General features: G+C 48.5%; 1 protein-coding gene across 1 annotated transcript in view; it reads right to left on the bottom strand.

The window, feature by feature from the left end:
• Nucleotides 1–23,598, bottom strand: part of AFF3 (ALF transcription elongation factor 3) — a 492,503-nt gene that overhangs the window by 28,509 nt on the left and 440,396 nt on the right. Inside the window, exons 13-16 of the mRNA XM_054728175.1 lie at nucleotides 18,708–19,802; nucleotides 13,259–13,383; nucleotides 9,826–10,027; nucleotides 7,199–7,320 (exon numbers count right to left, since the gene is read on the bottom strand). Coding sequence (XP_054584150.1) covers nucleotides 7,199–7,320; nucleotides 9,826–10,027; nucleotides 13,259–13,383; nucleotides 18,708–19,802 — 1,544 coding nt within the window. The remainder of the gene's footprint in view (nucleotides 1–7,198; nucleotides 7,321–9,825; nucleotides 10,028–13,258; nucleotides 13,384–18,707; nucleotides 19,803–23,598) is intronic.

Genomic DNA, 23,598 nt, shown 5'->3' with positions numbered 1-23,598 from the left:
CAGGTTTGTCATTCCATCAAAAGCAACTTTCTAGTGAAATGGAAACTCATCAATTTGATTGTTGTTGTTCTCTGGATGTGACATCTTATATAATAAAAGCCGAATAGGCTAAGTTTCCGGTCATCCGGTCATCCATTCAACCAATCAAAGCATAATATGCTAATGATATGCTAAGGCCGCTCAACTGCTCGCTATGATGTGCACTGACCACCAGGGGGCAGACGCTCCCACCAGTAGGTTAGCTTGCTGCTGGGGTCTGGCTGATAGGGACTGAGCGAGACGGGCTGGACATGCCCTGGAGCCCTCCTGCAGTCCCTCCCCAGCTGGCCAACCTCCCTCGGTCCCTCCCTGGCCCTGATCATGCACCTGTGGGGTCCCACTGCCTAGCCTGCACCCTCTCGCCATCTGGGACCCCTTGGGGGATGTCAGAGAGCTGGTTTTGGCCCGATCCCGCAGGCCAGGTGAAGGGACTCCACTGATGCATGAATTCGTGCACTGGGTCTCTAGTTTAAAATAAAATATTATGAAACCCTTTACTCCCTGACCAGGTAGCTCAGTTGTTCAGAGTGTTGTCCCACTACATCAAGGTTTTGGGTTCGATCTCCCATCGGGGCACATACAAGAATCAACCAATGAATGCATCAATAAGTGGCACAACAAACCGATGTTTCTCTCTCTTATAAATAAAACCCTTAAAATGATCAGAGGTAAGATTTCAAAGAGGGAAATCTGAATTCTTTGTAGCCACCCACCCCCAAGCCTAAGTCCCTTTTCTCCTTTCACTTTTTTGGTTAGAACAAAATAAGGACCTGTTTGAGAGGCAGAAATTCCATGGTGGAAAAAATCCCACACGAAGAAAAGAAAGGCATACTGATCCAAAAGGTGGGGTCTAGCTTTGAAGGGAAGGGGAGCCCCTCAGGCAAAGGGCAAGGTCACAGCAAACCCTCCATGGGGGCACCCTGTGATGTCACCACCTACCTAAGGATGTCAGTTGGTGTGCTTTGACTAAATCATGCTGTGTGATACTGCCCTTTTACATACAGGAATCTTCCCATCCTCTGTAAGATTAAAATCCTTTCAGACCTGAGGCTGCCGGCCAGAAGGACATTACAAATGCCAAGTCCCCTTCCTTCCCCACCAGGCACATTTCACACGCCATGGCCTCCAGCGCCTGTGGCCGAGGGCGTCTGTGCTCAGCATTGGGAGGCTGGAGGAGCTGGGCTCCTGTTGTTGGTGCCACGGGACAGATGGGGCGTTTGGCTGAATGTGATGATCGTGACTGACTTCCTAGTGAAATGTGCGCAAGAGACAGCCCATCCTTCTGGGAGCAGCAGGCGCCTGGCACTCGGGTCCCTGGCTGCCAACGCAGCAATATGGCCTGTGGGCACGAGGCTGCTTCTCCCGCCGAGCATTTCACCACTTAGCTCTGCCCAGGACTTCTGTGCTGAGGCCTCGGACACAGTTGTGCTCCCTCGATTTCCCCCGGCCAAGATCCCCCCGTCACTAATTCTGACACCACGCAATTTACAGCTCCTGGCTCCGCACTGATGAGATCAGCTTCTAGGCGCTGAGTGGAATGCAATGCTGTCACTCTCTGACATAAATTCTTATGATTTTTTTTTAAACAAAAGCTTGGTAATCACACCAGTGTCACCTCAAGCCCGTGGCTGTCAAGTCGTGATGTCAGCCGGCGAGGTGCAGCCGCACTCCGTCAATCCGCGCCTGTGGTTTTCGCAGAACAAGCTGACCTGGATCACATTTTAAAAATCATGTTATTCTGTTCAGTTCCTTCTGCAGCCTGAGACTCACACGGGTGCCTGCGTAACTGCTAACAGAGAAAGGGGCCGGGAAGCCCGACGATTCAAACGCACCGGCATGTAGATCCCTGGCACTCACGAAAATAGGAAGATGCAGGCGCTCGCTGCCCCTGGGAATGTCACTCTAATCCCACGGGGCTCATCCCACACTTGTCACTGGGCACCCAGTGGATTCAGCTGCTGTCTGAACCGCGTGTTTATCCAACATTAACGAGTATTTATAACACAAAAGGACGAGTTTACTTTTTAAAAAGCTACACGATGCGGCTTTAAGAATTAGACAGCTCAGCGTCTGTTACTTTTTGGATCGCTATAATGGATTTCCATCAACTCGACGTGATTTCAGTGCTAACCTCTTGCTCTTTTCTTCCGCTGGTGGCCTTTCTTTGGTCGTTCCACTGCTTGTTGACACCCTGAGTGAGAAGCCAGGCACGAGGACCCGGGAGTCAGGTCGCATCTGTCGGGGAGGCTGCCCGTGGGGGAGCTGCCTGGCACAGGTGAGCGGAGAAGGAGCAGGAGGCTCAAGTCTGTGGTCCCAGAAACCTTTCTGGGGAGGCCACCACGTGCCTCCCGCTCCTCTGAATAATAACTGAGAGGTAACTACATAGTCGTGTATCCTAGCTCCCTCCTGCTCAGCACATACCCACGGGCCCTGGGAGACATTTACACAGTCTTAGGGGACTTTCTCGCCCAGTGATCCCTTAAGAGACAATCTCTGATTGTTTCAAGGGAGACACAGTGCTTCTTTCTACGTTTCAAGCTTGAGAAATCTGCCCAGGACTGTCTTAGTTCAGTGGTGGGTGGCTGGTTGAGGTGCATGTTTATTTCACTGCTATGGGTTTCAAATCAATTGGGACACAGGGCGATTGGAACACGACACCTCTCTCCCTATGATGGATATGTAAGAGTGCTTTTTTATTCCATTATATCTATCTCCATAAAAGGAGAAACAGTTTTATTGTGTCTGTCAGCCAGAAAAATTAGACATATTGCTAATAGGAAGACCCATGACAACACCTCGTGGTTGATATACATGGTGACAAAATTATATTAGTTGCAGCCCCAATAGACTGAGAAACATTTCCTTGTAGAAGCAGTTCAAGAAACTGCAGATCAAAGTACAGTTACTTTGTTGTTGCTGTGTCTGACTTAGCTTTCTGGTCCATATATTAGAAAATTCCTTACATTTTCATTTCCCGTGTGTGTGTGTGTGTGTGTGTGTGTGTGTGTGTGAATACCACGCCCTTAACATTACCTGCTGGAAATGTTTGATGATTTGGGCATCTCAGTGTTTGATCCTGTTGTTAGATTATGACTTCCAAATGCCAATTTCCATGTGGTAATTAAACACAATTCTAATCTCCCGTTTTTACAAGTGGTTAAAGCTCATGGGAACAATTTATACCACTGAACCCTAATTATATATGACCAACTGATTGTATACACATTACATGTCCACCACCTAGGGGATTAATGATAAGAGAAAAATACTGCAATGTCTTAGATTAAATTACAGCGGTAGAGAGTGAGAGATAAGAGTGACCTAAGCAGTTAGCAGCTGTGGGCCCACTAACAATAGTCTGCTCACATTCCTGAATGGTTGTTGGAGCTTTGCATCAGCTTCTACAGGGAACAAAGATGCCACCGCATCCTGTACATGCATGAACTGTCAGGACTGCTGCCCGTTAGTGATCAAAATTAGTAAATCATCTTTACGCACTGTGCACCCAGCCTGAGCCTGCAACTGTCTGCTGCACCGTTTCCTGGTCCCGCTCTGCAACAAATGTAAATTCTTTCAAAACAACTTACATCTTTCTTCCCCAAAACATGGCTACAGAAGATCGGGTCTGCTCCCCCACAGCCCTGCTCCTGGTGGGTGGGACCGCACGCCCCAGGACCTGGTCCCTTTCTGGCAGCATTTGGCTCAACAACCCCTTTCTTTCAGAAAAGCTTTGTCTATCTTTGCCTCTTGTTACTTTCTTTATTTTGAGACCTATTTTGTCAGATAAAAGTATGGCTACACCACTTTTCTCGGGGTGTCGTTTGCTTGGAGAATCATTTCCCGCCCTTTCACTTGGAGTTTTATTTGTCCTTGCAGCTGAGATGTGTCTCCAGAAGGCGGCACATGGTTGGGCTTTGTTTTTGATTCAATCCACTACTCTGTGTCTTTTTAATGCAACCCACATCAAAATCCCAATGCCATTTTTTAAAGAAATAGAACAAGAAGTCATTAGATTTGTATGGAACCACAAAAGACCCCGAATAGCCAAAGCAGTCCTGAGAACAAAGAACAAAGCCAGAGATGTCACACTCCCTGACTTCAAATTATAAAACAAAGCAGCAATAATCAAAACAGCATGGTATTGGCAGAAAAACAAACACACAGACTAATGGAGCAGAATTGAGAACCCAGAAATAAACCCCCATATATATGGGCATATAATTTTTGATAAAGGAGCCAAAATTTATAATGGAGAGAAGAAAGCCTCTTTAATAAATGATGCTGGGAAAATTGGAAAGCCACATGCAAAGGAATAAAACTAGATTGCCATTTGTCACCATCTGCAAAAATAAACTCAAAATGGGTCAAAGACCAAAATATAAGACCTGAAACAATAAGTTACACAGAAGAAAACATAAGTACTAAACTTATGGACTTTGGTCTTAGTGAAAATTTTATGAATTTGACCCAAATGCAAGAGAATGAAAGGCAAAAACAAATGAAAGGGACTACATCAAATTATAAATTCAAAAGAAACCATAATCAAGACAAAAAAGGCAAACAACACCTCTTATAAGAGGTTAACATCCAAAATATATAAAGAACTCATATAATTCACCAACAACAAAATAAACAACCCAATAAAAAAATGTGCAGAGGACCTGAACAGACACTTCTCCCAAGGACATACAGGTGGCCACAGGTGTATGAAAACATGCTCGATTTCACTAGCTACTAGGGAAATATAAGTCAAAACCACAATGAGATCCCACCTCACACCTGTTAGAATGGTTATTGTCAACAAGATAAAGAATAACAAGTGTGGGAGAGGGTGTGGAGGAAAGGAACCGTCATTCACTGCTGTGGGAATGTAGATGGCACATCCACTATGGAAACAGTGTGGGAGTTCCCTAAACGATTAAGCATAGAGTTACCATATGACTCAGCAACCCCTTCTTCTGGGTATCTACCTAAAAGATTTGAAAACATTTATTCATAAATGTATATTTACTCCTATATTCATTGCAGCATTATTCACGGTGGCCAAAACATGGAAACAACCAAAGTGGCCTTTGATAGATGATTGGATAAAGAAGATGTGGTACATACTAGTATATACAATGGAATACAACTCAGCCATAAGAAGATAAAATACTGTCATTTGCGACAACATGGATGAATCTTGAGAATATCATGCTAAGCAAAATAAGACAGATAGAAAAAAGTCAATAACTGTATGATTTCACTCATGTGTGGGATATAAAACTGAAAGCAACAAACAAAAACTCTCACACACACGGACAACAGTATGGTGGTTAGCAGAGGGGAAGGGCATTGGGGGGAGGTAGAACAGGGTAAAGAAAGTCAAGTATCTGGTGACTTGACTCTGGGTGGTGAACACATAATGCAATATACAGATGGTCTATTACAGAAATGTAACTTGAAACCTCAAAGAGTTCACTAACCAATGTCACGCCAATACATTAAATTAAAAAAGAAAAGAAAATCTTTGGGCTGTGAATTTTTTTTTTTTTTTAACGAAGATTACCTCCCTTGCTGCTTAGGGCAGTGGAGAAGATGAGGAGGTTGTGAGGGCCAGGAGGAGAGCGTGCATGGAGCTGAGTGCAGCTACAGCAGCCAAGGGAAGGGGAGAAAAATACATGTCCTCCTGGGCCACCCTGTTGTGTTTTTTTAAATTCTCATCCAAGAGAGGAAGGGAAAGAGGAAGGAAGGGAGGGAAGGAGGGAGGAAGGGAGGGAGAGAGAGAGAGAGGGAAACACTGATGTGAGAAACACTGATTGGTTATCTTTCCTATGTGCCAACCAGGGATCAAACTTGCAACCCAGGTATGTGCCCTGACTGAGAAATGTGCACAGGACGATGTTCAACCAATTGAGCCACTCTGGCAGGACGTCCTGGACCACCTTAGCCTTTCATACACCCAATGATCTTGGAACATGTTCAGTCAATGGAACTAACAACGAATGCGGATTTGGCTTTCTATCCCCAAATTCTGGGGTCCTTGGAGGAAGGTGTCAGGACTATCACTTCTATGATAAGGATGCTGGGACGTGGGGACATTTAGCACCCTTTAATTTCCTGACTCCGGTGGGGTCAGTGGTTTAGGGTCTGTCCCCTGGGCCGGACTGTAGGCAATCTGGCCTGAGGGCGGATCTCTCATTATCACAGGCGGCTGCAGCCCCGTTAGTGTGGTGCCTCACACAGAGATGGACCGGTGCCTGGTGCACAGCTGAGGTTGCAAACAGGCGTCAAGCCAAACTCTTGAAACCATCTCTTCTGCTTTCCAGGCTTGTCCTTGACACATATTTTTTCCCTAAGAGCCGAAGTAATTTTCATAATTTCTTATTTGTCACTTTTAGCATCTCAAGAGCATTCCAGGATGTTATCTTTATTCATCTGCTTCTCCTGTTTCTCCTTCTTTTAAATTGCTGCTGGGAAAGGAGGTAATACTTGGGTTTTAGTGCAGGATGGAGTGATGATGACAGGATATTTTTCCTGTATGAGAACTCTTTATACTGGTGTAAAGAATATAGCATGTTATTTTATTTTTAATCCTCGCCGAGGATATTTTTCCATTGACTTTTAGAGAGAATGGAAGGGAAGGGGGAGAGACACAGAGAGAGAAACATAGATGTGAGAGAGACACATCGACTGGTTGCCTCCCGCATGCCCCCCGACCAGGGCCAGGGAATGGGCCTGCAACCAAGGTACATGCCCTTGACCAGATTCAAACCCAGGACCCTTCAGTCCATGGGCTGACGCTTCATCCACGGAGCCAAACCGACTAGGGCAAGAACACAGCATTTCAGAGGAAAGGGGTTTGCCTGTTTATCAAAACAAAACACTTCTCTTTGGTAGCCTACAGCCGCCAACAGTCGCGAGTACAAAAGGCTCACCGATGCCCTTTGCCTTCCTTTCGGACATCCTGGCTGCAGCCCCTGCGCGCGGTGGTTCTGGCTGTTCCGAAGTCCCCCCAGGCCCCGGGGGGCACTCAAGTTCAGCGGCACGTCCCTTTGGGAGGACACTTACCTGACAGGCCGCAGCAGGAATGGCCACTGTAGCCCAGATGCACATTCCCTTCCCCTTGGGACCGCCCTTTCCCGCTGGCCCTCACCGTAGCCGCAGAGTCCACACTTACATGTCGTCGAAGACGAGTTTCTGCCTCTTGCAGTCCCGGTGGCCGCTGGAGCCCGGGGACCACGGCTCCGTCTGTGGCCGTGGCTTGTGGAGAACGTTTTCCGAGTTGTGGTGAGCTGCTTTCTAAACGACAAACAACACGCCGGTTCTGAGAAACTGGCCACGTGGCTGGAAGAGCAACCCATCACACAGAATAGCTTGTGTTCCGGACTCTCTGTTAGAATGGGTGGTGCTTTTGTTTAAATAAAGAAAAAGAAATATGTGCATTCCAGTTCTCAAAAGGGGCTTTCAGATACAGGGAGGGGCAAAAGTAGGTCTACAGTTGTTCTCTGAAAAAAAGCCATGCAGGTTATGATTATAATAATGCACGAATAAGCTCCGTGTTTCGCACACCCACACTGTAAACCCACTTTTGCCCGCCCCCGTATGCTGTGCAGTGTCTTCTTCAACAGTGTCATCAGAGAAGGCTTGGCTGGCCCCGGCACTGCGGGTCAGTGAGGTCAAGTGACAGCCCGACTCCCATGCTGTGACGGGGCCCAGGGCTAGCCCTCGCCCTGCTCTCCTCCATTGGCTAGACGTGTGGTTCTCCACGTTGACTCTGCATGAGACTCATTCAGCGCACAGCAGCGCACAGACCGCGGGCCCCACCTCCAGAGCTTCCGGGTCCGTGGGTCAGGGGCGGAGCCTGAGAGCGTGCATTTCTAACAAGCCCCAGGTGCTGCTGACCACTGAGCTGTAACCCACAATCCTTCTCAAAAGATTACAGATTACAAACAGACTGCCTCTTATTCGCTCTCTGTTAAGATTAGAAAAAGCCAGAGGGAATTACTCGAAATTATTTAAAATATGTCTTTAAAAGGAACACTATTAATTTGTGGAAAAATTAAAAAAATTGTAACTCTTGGGGATACAAGTATTTATAGAGCATCCATTGTGTGCATAACACTTGGATCAGAAGACAACTGCCTTTGGTTATGAAATTCAAATCAATTCCTCTGAAGTAATTAAAATAGAAGGTAGCCCGGCCAGTGTGGCTCAGTGGTTGAGCACCGACTTATGAACCAGGGATCATGGTTTGATTCCTGGTCAGGGCACATGCCTGGGTTGTGGGCTCGATCCCCAGTAAAGGGCATGCAGGAGGCAGCTGATCAATGATTCTCTTATTGATCTTTCTCTCTCCCTTTTTCTCTGAAATCAATAAAAAATATTTAAAAAATAATAGAGTGAAAAAAATAATACAGTGTATGCCAATGCTTCTTTCAGTGTGGACCGATTCTATGTGTGGGTCAGCCTCCTCGCTGTAAGAGCCCCTGGGCATTTCCTTCCTGCAGGCGCGGTGGTACAGCGGATGTGTGGCCCCTAAGTCGCTCTCCCCAGCTGGACGGGAGGTTTCACGCAGGCTCAGATGGAATCTGCTAGATTGTCCTTGCGTCTCTGCTGCTTGGCACAGTGCTTGGCACCCAGTAAGCACTTGCTCAATAACCATCTACTCAGGGAAAGAATGACTAAATAAAGTCTCTAATGTTTTTTACAAATTTCTGCACACCACATACAATTTTTTGCTTGTGATGTAAGGATCTAGACTCTAGAGGCAAAGAAAAGTTTTGTTTGTTTTTAAATTTGAATTGGTAGTTTTTTATTTCAGGTTTTCCTAATATGGTGTTCTCAGATTCTTGTAGTTTAGAATTAAATATAATTGTTCCCAAATGAGGGCACATTTAATTTCCTGATACAACAAGATTTAGGCTCTTGTAAGACCTTCTACTAACTCTTTGATCTTATTAAATCATGGGATAAAGCATTGAGTACTGCCTCCCCATCTCTTTGTCAGAGTCAGATTCTCTGTCTCACCGCCCCCAGCCTCACAAAGCCCCACTGGTTTTGATAGGCACAGTGACGGGGAGAATGCAGTGGGGAGATTAGGAATGAAATAATGTAGCCCAGCGGATGCTCGGTCCAGAGCCACAGCGGGAGGGCAGTAAAGAGGAACCAGCGTGTAGTGTGTTGCACAGGTGTCCACAGGTGTTGGGTTCTTTAGATAACATCATCTCATTTAAATCTGATGATGCTGTTTTGCCAATGAAACAGGCTCAGAGAAGTGAAGCAAGTGACCCAAGGCCACGTGTCCACTAATTCATGAAGCTAAATGGATGGTGCACCCCAACCCCCTGCCCTCCTTCCCGGGGGGGTGGTGGTGAGGGCACTGGAATCACCCCAGGAGGTCACCAAAAGAGGGGTAGTGGTGGGGGTCCCACACTGTGGCTGTCATACTGGTCACCCAGGTTGGAGTGGGAACCCCAACATTTTGGCCTGGGTTTTCCATTCCAGGCTTAGCTCTGTCCTGGGACAAGGTATCTTTTGAAATGAAAGGGTGGGTTGGTCCCAAACTCTGGGCCGTTTCTTTTCAGAATGGGGAATGAAACCCCACAGGCTTGCTGAGCAGAGGGCTCCTCCTCAGTTTCTCCTTCCGCAGCTCTCCCTGCGCCAGGTCTTCCCAGAGCAGCCTTAGGGATCCTTTCTGGAACCTCAAGTGTGTGTCCAGACTGTGCTGGGCTAAGACAGGTGGCGTGTCGGGGTGTGCTCAGCTTCATTTCAAATTCAATGGGGACAGGAAGAGCATCAACGTACCGTGAGGTCTGCGGCATGAGCCGGCAGCTGGTTCTCAGCCTTGAGCTTCTTGTTGGAGGCGGTGGAAGGGAACAAGCCACCGCCGCTGGACCTGCTGGAAGATGTCAAGTCCTCGCTGGAGTATTTGTGTTTAGAGGCGTCGGAGAGGGGTGAGATGGGCGACCGGAGCAGCTTTTCATTTTTATTGATGGGTATTGCCAAGCTGCAAAAGAAAATCACAGTAATGGAATGTCACAAGCCAGCACAGGGAGAGGTAAACGTCTTATATATGACCCAAGCCTCCTATTTAAAGCCGGCTGGCAGCAAGACGTTTATGGGGAATTATTATACCAGGAAACAATTTTATGGCATTAGGACCGTAACAAACAATAAGCAAATTTCACTCATTGTTTCTTTACTTGTCCTACAGGATGAAGAGTAACTCTGGAGTTAAATAACTAAGAATAATAAGACTTCCATTTTCCAAGTTTTTTATCCATGGATTGCAAAATGCACAACCAACTTCTTCCTGCTTTCCTACTAAGTGTCAGCAGCAAGCAATGAGGAGTCAATCAAATGACATACTTGTTCCTACTTCTAAAAGGACTTTTGCTAACAGCTGAGCTTATACTAATTATTTTATGGAGAATAACAGAATTACAGAATGACTTGCAAAGCAAGAAACAACTTTCAATTGTTAGGTTTCCCAGCTAACCAGGCATTGATCAGAATGAACACAGAACAGAAAGCTCATCAGAAGTGACATTTTCTAATTCCTAGCTCCTGATTTTACCTCCAAAACTACAGTCTGGAACTCCCTCCCCTGCCCCCCCCCCCACAATTAACCATCAGAGAAGTTAGTCATTTATACTTGAGTTATTGTTAGGACTCTCTCCATTACTTAATTTGAAAAAAATTGGGAAAAGACACATGAGCTTGAAAGAAACTCAACCATTGCTAATTTGGGATGCTTATTGAAAGAAGTCCCCTGATAGAGTCAGTTAAAAAAATGGTAAATTCATTTAACAAAATGTAGTCATTATTCCCACAGTTATGATTGTATATGTTGGCTCTTCCTGCAAACAAGTCATTAAAGTCACTTCAAAAGCAATTTCCTTAGTAGGTGGTGACCATGTAGAAATAGCAAACACAGGCTCAGATGACAAGGCCAAGGTTCTCGAGATTACGCAGATAGACATGTTTAGGGATAGAATCTGTGGTGTGTATTTCTGGTTCAGAAAGCACTGGATGACTAACAGCTTAGCAGTGGGAAGGCACCTCTGAAACTCTGCCGTGGGCCAATCACAGTCAGTGGGCCAGTGATGATGGAGGTGAAGATGGATGTGAACAGTCTGAATAGAAGTGCTTCCTGACATGTGAGTGAAAAAAGTCCCATATCTAACTCTATCATTGTACATATATGTGATTTTAAATGTTCATGGAAAACTGGATTATTACATTGTATTATCATGGACATATGATTATGTCTTCTTTATCATTATAAGTTTATATAGTCAAGTTGACCAAAGAAACTTACTTTGGATCTCCTTTTTGGGATGGGTGACCACTTTACATATGGGGTTGTCTTATCACACGGGTATAACTGACAGCAGTCAGCACAAACCGGGGGTACCCAGACCGCCTTTCCTAGAAAGTCTCAAGGCACATTGCTATGCACAGGGCCATCACTTAACATGAAACCACCAGACGGGGCATGTGGAGAAGCACGGGACCTCTGGGGGGACCTTGCAGAAGGTGGTAGCCCCTACCTTGACTTTTCCAAACAAGTCTGATCCCTGGGGTGTTTTGCTAGAACCTCTATGTTTAGTCTTTAAAGACCTGACCTTGTAGAAGCATGTGCTTTCTCAAGGATGCTTACCCTGCTGATGTTATCTAGAGGTTCATTTTAGTTCAAGCTGTTGTGATAATAAAAACCTAAGGAGGCCGGCAATCAAGGCTTTTTTGACTCCTTATGCCAACCAGCCCCTTAGCTTCTCTTTCACAGAAACGTGTGTCAGAGTAATCATTCACCCGTCGTTCAGGGTCTGCCGTCAGCCCCGGCAGGGGCAGGCTCTGCCAGGCAAAGGCTCTACTGCAAGAGCTTACGAGTCCTGGACTCCATGAACTGGGATGGAAGTGACACCGTCACTCTCACTGAAATTGAGCATAATGAATATTGTTTATAATCATCACTACTTAGAAATCATGTAGTTACAGATGTGCTGGAAAGGTTACTTATTCTGGCTGGGGTGGCTCAGTGGTTGAGCGTCAACCTATGAACCAGGAGGTCGCAGTTCAATTCCTGTTCAGGGCACATGCCTGGGTTGCAGGCTCGATTCCCAGTAGGGGGCGTGCAGGAGGCAGCTGATCAAGGACTCTCTCTCATCATTGATGTTTCTATCTCTCTCTCCCTCTCCCATCCTCTCTGAAATAAATAAAACAAATATATATACTTTTAAAAGAAAGGTTACTAATGCTAATGCACAAAGAAGCACATATATAACTCTATGCACATTTGAAAGACTATTTGGAACCACACTGTCCCCATTAACTTTTCCCCAGTTATTTTGGGATACTGTCCACACGGCACAGAATTTGTGGACAAGGCCAGCGGTGTGCAGCTCTCCCTCCTGCTCACACCTTCAAGAGCCCTGGCCCCTCCCAAGGTGGCTCTAGCACAGCAGCCGGCCTGCTCACGCGCCTCGCTCTCCCGTCCCTCTCGGCGTGTGAGTGCCGCTCTCCATCTCCTCCTAACCTTTCTGCTTACAGTTTTATGGGTTGTGCTGCAGCATCCATCTCCCCTTACAAATTCTATGTTCGCAGCCAGGGAGAGTGAGGAGAGTCTTCGCAGAGGAAAAGTGGGTTCCGAGCTGTGCTATTTCGAAATGGCAAGAGCGTCTATGACTGATGAGAAGTGACTCGCTTGTGATGAATACCTGGGACCTTGCCTTGCGAGAAAGACATTTGTCACAGAGGGGACTCAGTGCAACGTGGGTCCATCTGGAACGCCTGTGGCGGCATCACAAGGCAGCCATTTAACCTTGGAGACACAGATCCTGTCCAACACCACGATTTTAGTCTACATCTAAGAGCGTTAGGTGCATCATATGGAGATTCAGCTCAAAATTTATACTTCTCCATTCGTGTAATAAGCTTAGTGTCCTAAGCTTAGCTACTGAAATCATGATTTAAGAGTCCAGCGATTAAGCTCTCAGAGGGAAGCGCGCAGAGCTGTGTGGCAGCAGTGACTGGTCTTTGTTACAAAGAAGCACTCACACACCCGAGCGGTGACCCGAGGTTCACATCTGAGTGTAACGATGAGCCTCAGGTTAACCTGAGGAGAGCAGGCCTGGACCCCCAGACCAGAGCAGTCATTGAAAACCCAACTCCCCCATGTGGCACGTGACTTCAGCCCCAGAGACCCCCCAGCTCTCCTCCGCCCGAGGGAACATACCTGCTGACGTTCATGTTGCAGGGATTCGCAGACACAGTGTTACTGGCAGAGGCGGCCAGTCGGGAAGAGCTCTCTTTCTCTCCCTGGGCCTTCTTGACCTCCCGGTAGTCGTCTTCGTTGTCACACTGCGTGCAAATAAGCAAAAACCAATCAGCTCCGGCTTTTAAAGGATCGTTGTGAGCTCCCATCACCATCTTGCTCACAGCAAGGCCTCGGAGACCAGCTCACTCGCCTCTCTGGAAGGCATCTGAGCAGCCACGTGGTCCAAGCGCCCTGGCCCTGGTCTGGGTTCCCGGTCAGCGCCTCATCAAATAAGGAGGAAACGGGCCAGTTTTCCCATGGGCAGTTCAGTGAGAGGGAAAGCCCTGCATCCCGATTAAAATGCAGGACACACACTGAGTGAGGAAAACGGCTCCGCCGTCAACAGACCGGACTCAGCCTCCAGAGACCTGCCCTGTCCCAGCCTGGGCACCTCTCCTCCGGGCATTTCTCGCTATCTGAACAGGGCACAGCAACCCGTTCTCAGTGCCAGGAGGGCAGTGACAAGCTCGGCCCTTTCTTCTGAAATTCACGGCTTCTATGGATTTCATGCCTCTTGGTGCCTTGCTCCCAGTTCACAATGGCTCTCCCATGCTATCGGAGAACCCTGAGGCACCTTTTTGTAAAACAGTACTTGGATCCAAGTATGTTTCCTTGGTTGTGTGTGACATTAGACGTGTATTAGGGTGTCATGCAACTGCGCTCCGTCTCTGGGGCGGCAGCGGGAACACAGGGATGGCATGTGCAGGGCCCTCGGCAGTGTTGTCCAGAAGACAATTTTCTCTCTGGCTGGGGTTGTCACAGCCTCTCTTATAAGGACCCCAGGGCTCCACTGGAACAGCGGAGGGTCCCCAGTCCTTGGCTCTGGGCTCCAGCAGAGCTAGACTCTGCACCTTTGGCAGCCTGGTCTACAGGGCCCCGTTTCCTGCACCCAGTATTGGGGTCTAACACCCCAGATGCTGAGTGAGGAGCACTAAGAAATGATCTTTCCCTTCTCTGTGTCTGCGTTTAATGACGGTTCATTAGATTTTATGAGCTTGGTGTCAGGCTTGACATAAATAAAGTTTCATAAGTTAAAATTTAAAAAGGTCATAAGTAATAAAATTATTTAAATACAGGACATTATGGAATTTATATATACTTATACATATTTATATATGTCTTTCTGCACATCTCCTTCTGTATATCTATATATGCCTATACAGCTATCTGTATTTCCAATCTATGTTTATCAATTTCTCTCTCTGTATATTTCTTATATATCTTTGTGTCTCTCTTACCCAAGCCCCCTCTCTTTCCATTATTCTATCCATGTATCCATCAATCCCCAGGTGGTTAATTGACTGATCAATCAGTTGATCATCTGAGGCCTGATAAATCAATCCAAAAGTAATGAGGAGGGCAGGATACCTAGAAGAAAACAGGAAGACAGAAGGGGAGGGAAGAAGTGGGCTTACCCATATTACTGAATTGTTTGAACTTGACAGTGCCCTTGCACAGGTGTCACCATTTTACAAACGAAGAAAGTGAAATAAAGAGAAGGCCAGGTCACCAGACTAAGGTCACCCAGGAGGCAGTGAGGACTACATAATTTGCTGGTTCAGCACAAAATGAAAATGTTGGGCTCCTTGTTAAAAAAGCAGGAAAAGTTCCTTGTCTTGAAGATGATTTTTTAAAAATTTGACAACAAAAGCAAAAATAAACAAGTGGGACTACATCAAACTACAAAGCTCTGCAAAGGCAAGGAAACCATCAACAAAATGAATGGGAGAAAGTATTTGCACACCATACAGTATATCTGATAAGGAGCCAACAACCCAAATAGATAAAGAAGTCACAGAACTCAACAGCAAAAAACCCAAAACAAACAATCTGATTAAAAAATGGGCAGAGGACCTGAACAGACATTTCTCCAGAGAAGACATACAGATGGCCAACAGGTACATGAAAAGGTGCTCATCATCACTCATGATCAGGGAAGTGCAAATCAGAACCACAGAGAGATATCACCTCACACCTGTTAGCATGGCGATGATAAAAAAGGCAAGAAACAGCAAGTGCTGGCGAGAACATGGAGAAAAGGGACCCCTCCTACACTGTTGGCGGGCATGGAAATTGGTGTAGCTACTATGAAAAACAGTATGGAGTTCCCTCAAAAAATTAAAAATAGAATGTTATCCAGCTATCCCGTTTCTGGGTATTCATTTGAAGAAAATAAAAACACTAATTTAAAAAGATATGTACATTTCATGTTCACTGCAGCATTATTTACAACAGCCAAGATATAGGAACAACCTACATATTCATCAATAGATAAATGAATAAAGAAAATTATATCTACATAATATCTATATAATATACACTGAGTGGCCAGATTATTATGCATTCAGAGATCATAATAATCTGGCCACTCGGTGTATATTCACACACATATACACATGATACAAACAATGGAATATTATTCAGCCATAAGAAAAATAAAATCTTGCCAAAATGAATGAATGTTATGATAAGTGAAATAAGTCAGACAGAAAAAACATAAATACTATATAATCTCGCTTATATGTGAACTCTACAAAATAACAAAAAAATCCTAAATAAATCCCCAAGCTTATGTACCTAGAGAACAGACTGGTGGTTGTTGAAGAGCCTGGGGGGTTTTGGGGAGAGTGGATGAATACATGAAGGGGATCAAAATGTACAAACTTCCATTTACATAATAAAAAAGTCCCGGGATGTAATATACAGCATGGAGACTGTAGTTGATAATACTGTATTGCATATGTGAAAGTAGACAGGAGAGTAGAACTTGAAAGTTCTCATCAGGAGAAATGAAATTTGTAATTATGTATGATGATGGATGTTAATTGGACTTATTGTGGTGACCATTTTGCAATATACACAACAAATATAGCATCATCACACTGTATACTAGAAACTAATACAATGTTATATCAATTATACCGCAATTGTTTATAAAGCAGGAAGAGTAATGTAGAAAGTACTAAAGTAGAAAACATTTCCTGTCCCTCAATGTCTCTCTCTTGATCTGCCATGGTGGTGTTTCCTTGACACTGTCCTTGAGGCGTTGGCATTCTTGGGAGGGGGGAGTGTAGACTCTCTAGTGCCCAGGATCCTGTCCGGTGACTGGGCGCATGCATGCACCCCACCAGCAAAGGATTTCCACTGCCTAGCAGTGGTGGACCCACCTGGTGAGGGCAGAAAGTCCAGTGGGGCATTTCCCATTTCCCTGGTTCCCACAACCCAAGGAATCCAGCAACCCTTAGGGGATTGCAGTCTCCTTTCTGGGAATACTCAGAATAGGACAGGTCTTCTCTGGACCACGCATGCTCTATTGTCCTATCAGACTTCAGTTACAGAGCACAAATTCAAAGAGAAAATGGAGAATATGAAGACGGCAACCACCAGCATTAAACTCCAAGCCCAAGCCCTTCTGAGCAGGGAAAGTACTGCACAAACCTAAGACTGCCTTCTATTGGGAGACCTGAGCCAGACAGCCCAGGCTCACTCCTGCTCTGCCCCTTACCACCTAGGGAACCTGGGCAGGTTGCTGTAAGCTCCTGAGCCTCAGTTTCCTCATCTGGAAAATGGGCATGACAGTGATATTTGCCTCATAAAGTTATTACAACTCAATGGTTTAATTTACACAAAGTGCTGCATCCCTCATGAGGATATGCATATGTGTCAACTGTTGTTAATGATTTTGTCCTAACTTTGGAACCATCCATGTTTACTGCAATCTTTGGTTTGTCACCCATTGTGTTTTTCACTTGGTCCAAGTTACTTTTGAAGACACATAACAGGAGGGGACAATAATCCTCAAAATTGGCTTTAATTTATGACTAGGTTACTTCCATGCTGAAAAATCTTCGAAAACTGCTGAGCATTTGGGTCAGCTTCCAGATGCGTTTCCAGCTTCCCTGTCCTTGCACTGCCTTTCTCGCGCCTGCGCTCCCTGGTTTACCCTTTCCCCTCTTTTGGTGCCGCTTCATCCCTGACCCTCTGACTGCAGCCACGTGCCACGTAATGACATTTTAGTCAATGATGGACTCGGGATAGTGGTCCCATAGACTGTAATGGAGCCCGGCCGGTGTGGCTCAGTGGATTGAGCGTCATCCCATGCACCAAGAGGTTGCTGGTTTGATTCCTGGTCAGGGCACATGCCTGGTTGTGGGTTCGATCCCCAGTAGGGGGCGTGCAGGAGGCAGCAGATCCATGTTTCTATCTCTCTTCCTCTCTCTCTCAAATCAATAAAAACATATTAAAAAATTTTTTTTAAAGATCATAATGGGCTGAAACATTCCTATTGCTTAGTGATGCTGTAGCCGTCCTCACATCATAGTGCCAGGCATCACTCACGTGTTTGCGGTGAGGCGGTGCAAACCAGGCTGCTGCCCTGCCCGTCCTATGACAGTACAGCACACACAACTATGCACCGTCCGCAATACTGGATAATGGTAACACACAGCTATGTTATTGATCTGTGTACCTATTATACTTCTTATCGTTGTGTGTTCCTGCTACGTATTAAAATTTTTTCTGTACAATAGTATGCCCTCTTATGTTAGCAGCAGCCTCCTACGTCTCCTGTTCACCTGCCTCTTTTCTCTTGTGCTTGATTTAATGTCATGTTGTTTTCTACAGTAACATGCTCTGCAGGCTGCTAGCCCAAGAGCAATGGCCTGTCCCATCCAGCCTGGGTGAGTAGGAGGTTAGACCATCTAGGTTTGTGTCACTGCACTCCGTGAGGTTTGATCAAAAACAAAATCACCAACCATGCATTTCTCAGAGCAAATCCCAGTGGTTAAAGGGCACAGGACTGTACTCAAATCCCTCCTCCTCAGGGCCCTGACCCGCCCCTCTCCACCACCAAGCTCCTGATCAGCCTGCTGAGGCCCTGCTCCTCCCACAGGCCGTCCCCCCACCGCCTGGCTTCCTGCACTGGTCTTCAGGCTTCCCCCAGCCACAGCCTTACATTTTGCCGGCTCCTTAGTCAGTGAGTGACCCCACTGTTGATGTCACTGCATCCCTCCCAGCAAAGAATGGGGTTCACCGCGAGGCTAGCTTTCTACAGGCCCAGCTCGCCTCGCACACACTTGATAAAGACTTCCCGTATGCCTACTTCAACACGCAGCGGACAGGGCTTAGTTACCAGAGCTATAACGTGGGGATAATAACGGTACTCCTGCCCTGGGTGGCTGGAAGGGTTTACCTGAACGTCTGTATGCCAACCATTTACAACAGCATCGGGCACGTGCCAAGTGCCATGTGAATGTTCGCTGCGTGAAGACACAGAACTGCTGCTGCCTCCCATTCCAGACCAGCAGCTGCTTGTGCTCTGTCACCCCACCCACAGCCCTCCTTCCCCAGCCCCGCAGCCCATGCCTACCTTGCGTTTCCTCTTGGATTTGGGCAAAGCCTTTTCTACGGGTGTGTCGGATGGGTGGCTTGGAGGTGCGCTCTCAGCGTCCTTGGCCGCAGGCGCGCTCAGGGCCCCGGCCTCCTGGGGCAAGTGTTCTGGGATCCTGGACAGGAGGGTCAGGTCTATTTTGACCCAGAGAGACCTGACCTCGTCACTGTCCTTCAGGGGGGAGAGAAGTTCGTTGCGGCCGAAGGGGACCAGCGTGTAGAACTGCTCCTCCAGCTCCTTGGCGATGTCGCTGGTGGTCCTGGCGTTGATGGAGCCCACGGGTGCGCGGGGCCCGCCGCCGCTGCCGATGCTGCTGGCGGCCTCCTTGAGCCTCTGGTCACTCGCAGAGGCGGCGCCCACGGCCTGTGCTTTGGCCAGAGGGTACTCCTCCTGCTCCGACTCCAGGTCGGAGTCCGAGGAGGAGGACGAAGATGAGGACTCTGTCTCGATGAACTCCTTGGACTTGGGGACGATCCTGCTCAGTCCCCGCGTGCGGCGCTTCTCGCAGGTGACGGAGGCGCGCAGCTCCTTGCGGTGGCTCGTCCTGCTGTTGGCACAGGGCCTGGCTTTGGTGGGCTCCGGAGGGATGGGAGGGATCGCTGCGGTCGCCCCCAGCGCGTCCGCGGGCTCCTCCGGCCGCTGGCAGTTAGCGGTCTCGCCGGCAGAGGTCCTCTCCGTGCGCCTGGGGGGCTTCTTGCCCGCAGATCTCCGCGTGGGAGCGGGCGCGCTCTCCAGGGGCGCACCGGGGACCGGCGGCGGGGCGGCTGCGGTCACCGCCACGGCCACGGCCGCAGGCGGGGACTTCTGCTTCACCCCCTTAGTCCCCGGGGCCTTGTTGGCTGTCCTTGGCCTCTGCTCTTCCTTGCAGGCGCTCTTGACGTCCTTCTCTCTCAGGCCGGCCTGGCACCCGTCGGGGAGTTTCCCGCAGTCCTGCGCGGGGTCCTTCCCGGGGGCATAGTACTGACTGCTCTCCAGGCCGTGGCTTTCATTCTGGATCAGAATAGGCGGCTTGTGGGGATTAACTTTGTTTAGCCATTTATCCAGCTGCCACTTGTTAGAGGACGCGGGCTCAGCCTAAAAGCAACAAACAAAACAGCCTTCATTACAGACCTGCTCAAAAGGCGCCCGGCTGTTTCATCTTCCCTTACTCCTCTAGGTGTCTGAGCATAGAGCGGATGGGGGGCGGGGGAGGAACAGGGGCGTGGCCGCATGGGGCAGCTCTCAGTTGGCACCTGGATGCAGGGTGGCGTCCCTTTCCTGTCCCAGGTCGCTTAAATGTCAGTACTTTGAAGCCAATTAGAAAAAATTTAGGGATAGCACTGTGCTTCATTAGAACCCATTTCCCACACCTTTGCATGTTATACAATATATATCTTTTATAATTATACATACATACATACATACATACTTACAAGAGATTCCGTGAAAGTTAACTTGGGAGTGGTCTGGAGGCCAAGTGTTAAAGTGCTCAGTTTCTATAAGACTTAAAATTTGGGGGGCCATTAGAAGGGGGGCTATGGGGAGCCTATAGTCCCAAAGAAGGGACATGGAGTCCATGCGGTGAAGGCAAGCAGGGCAGGTACCAGCAGAGGCAGTCACTGCGGGCAGACGGCTTGGCTAGTGGCGTAGCACTGTCCGTGAGATCTGGCGGCTGGACTTGGTTAATCCATCCCTAACCGGCTCCCACCCACTTTGCCAGAAATGTTTCAGACATGAAAGTGACCATGGGAAGTCTTTTCTGCGAGCCATCAGTTCAGAGCAAATCCTGGGTATTCTAGGTTTTACCAGTAAACTCTGCCCCGGGCACAGAGTGCCTAGGCCCTAGGGCCGTGGTCGGCAAACTGCGGCTCGAGAGCCACATGCGGCTCTTTGGCCCCTTGAGTGTGGCTCTTCCACAAAATACCACGGCCTGGGCAAGTCTATTTTGAAGAAGTGGCGTCAGAAGAAGCTTAAGTTTAAAAAATTTGGCTCTCTAAACCACTGCCCTAGGGGAAGGCCTTAGTTCTCTGTCCCATAAAAAGGTTAAGAACCGAGGACATGCTTGATCGGTTGCTTTCTAATAAAGCCCATTGATCCATCATCTGTGATGATTAACAGAAAGGAGGTATATTGATAAGTGTAGAACTCTAACCCGAGTGTTTGCAGTTTGCGACCATACGTGAAAAGGAGAAGGTATTTGAGTTAGGTGATGTCTTTTTCCTTCCCCACAGCCTCCCAGCCTCTGATCGTGGCATCTGCTGTTTCAGGGGAGACCAGAGACCAGCCTGGAATAAAGGAGGCATTGCTGGTGTTGCCTTTCGAACATGGCTGGTTCAAGTCAGCCTCCCTCATGGGAGAAACACATTTTCTTTAACACAATAATTTCAAAAGTTGTTTTCATGTATCAAGATTTGTTTTTCAACGTGGGCTCCACATGGGGAAGAACTCGGGGCACAAACCCTTGAGGAGCGTGAAGGGAAGGAGGGGCCTGGCTGCGTCTGGGCGAGGCTGGGGTCGTAGCTCAGGAAGCTGGGAGCTTCTGAGGGGCCAGGGGGCGTGGGGCCAAGGTGAGGGACCCAGAGCATGGGAACCAGGCACTGAGCGTGGCAGGGACCAGGGACATCCTGCTGCTTCTTCCGAAACAGATGAGACCGGCTGCACCTCAGGGACCCCGGCAGCGGTGCCCAGTGGGCCCAGCGTGAGCGTCCGAGGCCCTTGCCCCGGGCTGTTGGTGGCGAGGCTTCCCCCGGGGACACAGGTGTGGGGGGAGAGACCCTCAGTCCCTGATTGGGGGGTGCCTGGTCTTCGCTTTGTTTGTTTTCATGCACCAAAAGCAAGACACAAAAGAGCACAAACATCCTTTTGGCGGCCCCGAGCTGTGACACGGCAATTCCGACCTCGCTCTACGTGGCTTCTCGGAGAGGAGCCCACGGAACGCAGGCGCACACCCTTGCACACTCACTGCCGTGCAGCGCGCCCCCGGGGAGCGGGCGGGCACGGGCAGCTGCTCCACAAGGGGGAGCTGTCACCTTCCCTGAGACGAGCTGAGTGTGGCTGAGAGCTAACTGGGTGGCAAACAATTTATGGCTCCGGTTACGGTCTCCTCCCACCCCCACTGCTCTCACCGTGTGGCCACTGACAGGTCAGTGACTTGTGCGCCTCTGCTTCCCTAGCCCAGTGGTCGGCAAACTCATTAGTCAACAGAGCCAAATATCAACAGCACAACGATTGAAATTTCTTTTGAGAGCCAAATTTTTTAAACTTAAACTTCTTCTAACGCCACTTCTTCAAAATAGACCCGCCCAGGCCGTGGTATTTTGTGGAAGAGCCACACTCAAGGGGCCAAAGAGCCGCATGTGGCTCGCGAGCCGCGGTTTGCCGACCACGTCCCTAGATAAATGGGGCACAGGAGATAGGGATGCGGGCAGAGGGGCCTCTTGCAGAAGAGGGACACATATTGGGAGGGGGATGGCAGAGCATGCCCCTCACGCTGGCCCCACGCCACGTTAACACTCCTTCCCGCCCCACCATCCTGAGCCTCCCACAGCTCACACCTCCCAGCACTTCCTGCCGGACACTCAGAGTGAAGGGGAGTTAGTACATTTAATATGCGCTCGCTGCCTCATGTGCTTTGAGGTCATTTTTCCCTCCACTTCACAGGTGAAGAAATCGGTCTGGAGTACCATTTACAACACACCACTAAATCACGCTTCCTTCCTCAAGGATCTACAATGACCTCCTCCTGCCTCTCAAAGGGAATCCGAATTTCTCGGGCTGGTGTTCAGGACACCCATCACTTTACAGTCATTCTTCGTTGCTGGAACGCCTACAGTGTACCTCCTGCTTTACATATGCCGCCCGATTTAATCCACACAGATAAGAAATATCGCCGCAGATTTGTAGATGCGGATCAGAGAGGTTAAGTGACATGTCAAAGCTGCACAGCTACCAGGCACCCTGAGACTAAACACGTATCGGTTTAGGTCTAAAGACCAGGTTCTCTCCCCGGCTGCCTCGCCTAATCTCCCATTCCCCGGCAAGCTTCAAGAAAGAGGAAGCTTTTGAGAAACGTGGGTCTTCAACCTAAAACGAGAGAGTTAGGTCTGATTTTGGAGATCACCACTAACTCTCCAAACAACCTGTGCCTCCTGTTCCCCTCAACTGCACGGCCTTCTGGTGCTCATGCTCCTTCCCTGTGCACACGCGCCTTCAGCAAAGCCCAGCCCTCCCGCCGGGCAGGAGCCAGGTCTCCTTCAGCGTGTCCCTGGCAGCGTCTGCACCAGCTAGGGAGGCAGGCTGCTGTGGCTGCTCCTGAGAACAACGCATGCCGGCTGTCCCTCAACTCCTACTCTCAGTCCTCGGCTGTCCCTCAACTCCTACTCTCAGTCCTTGGCTGTCCCTCAACTCCTACTCTCAGTCCTCGGCTGTCCCTCAACTCCTACTCTCAGTCCTCGGCTGTCCCTCAACTCCTACTATCAGCCCTCGGCTGTCCCTCAACTCCTACTCTCAGTCCTCCGAGCTGAGCGGCCATCCCGGGGGCGGGGCAGTTGTGGCCCCGGGAGCTGAGCCGTGAAGACTTCGTGTCGTGAAGGGGGACACAGGGTGGGACTCGCGCACTGGCATGCAGCCGGGATGGCCGCCTTCCTGAGCCGCCCCAGGGCTTCTGCCCGTGTTTTCTCTGCTTGCTCACCGCTTTCTATTTTCAGCCACGATTCTCCTCCCTGGTTGATTCTCCTCCCTGGTGAATCTTCATTCCCACTCATGCCTAAGCCTCCACCGAGCACTGCAGTCCCTGCTCCATCGGACTCCTTCCTAGCACCCCCTGCCGTGCACCCCACAGACGCCTCGCTGGGGAGAAGCTAGTTCAATCAATGAACACCTGGCATCACAT

Source organism: Eptesicus fuscus, chromosome 16 (genome assembly GCF_027574615.1).
Source record: "Eptesicus fuscus isolate TK198812 chromosome 16, DD_ASM_mEF_20220401, whole genome shotgun sequence".
NCBI lineage: Eukaryota > Metazoa > Chordata > Mammalia > Chiroptera > Vespertilionidae > Eptesicus > Eptesicus fuscus.
Note: the sequence above shows the minus strand (reverse complement) of the source record. Positions and strands in the feature narration are given on the sequence as shown.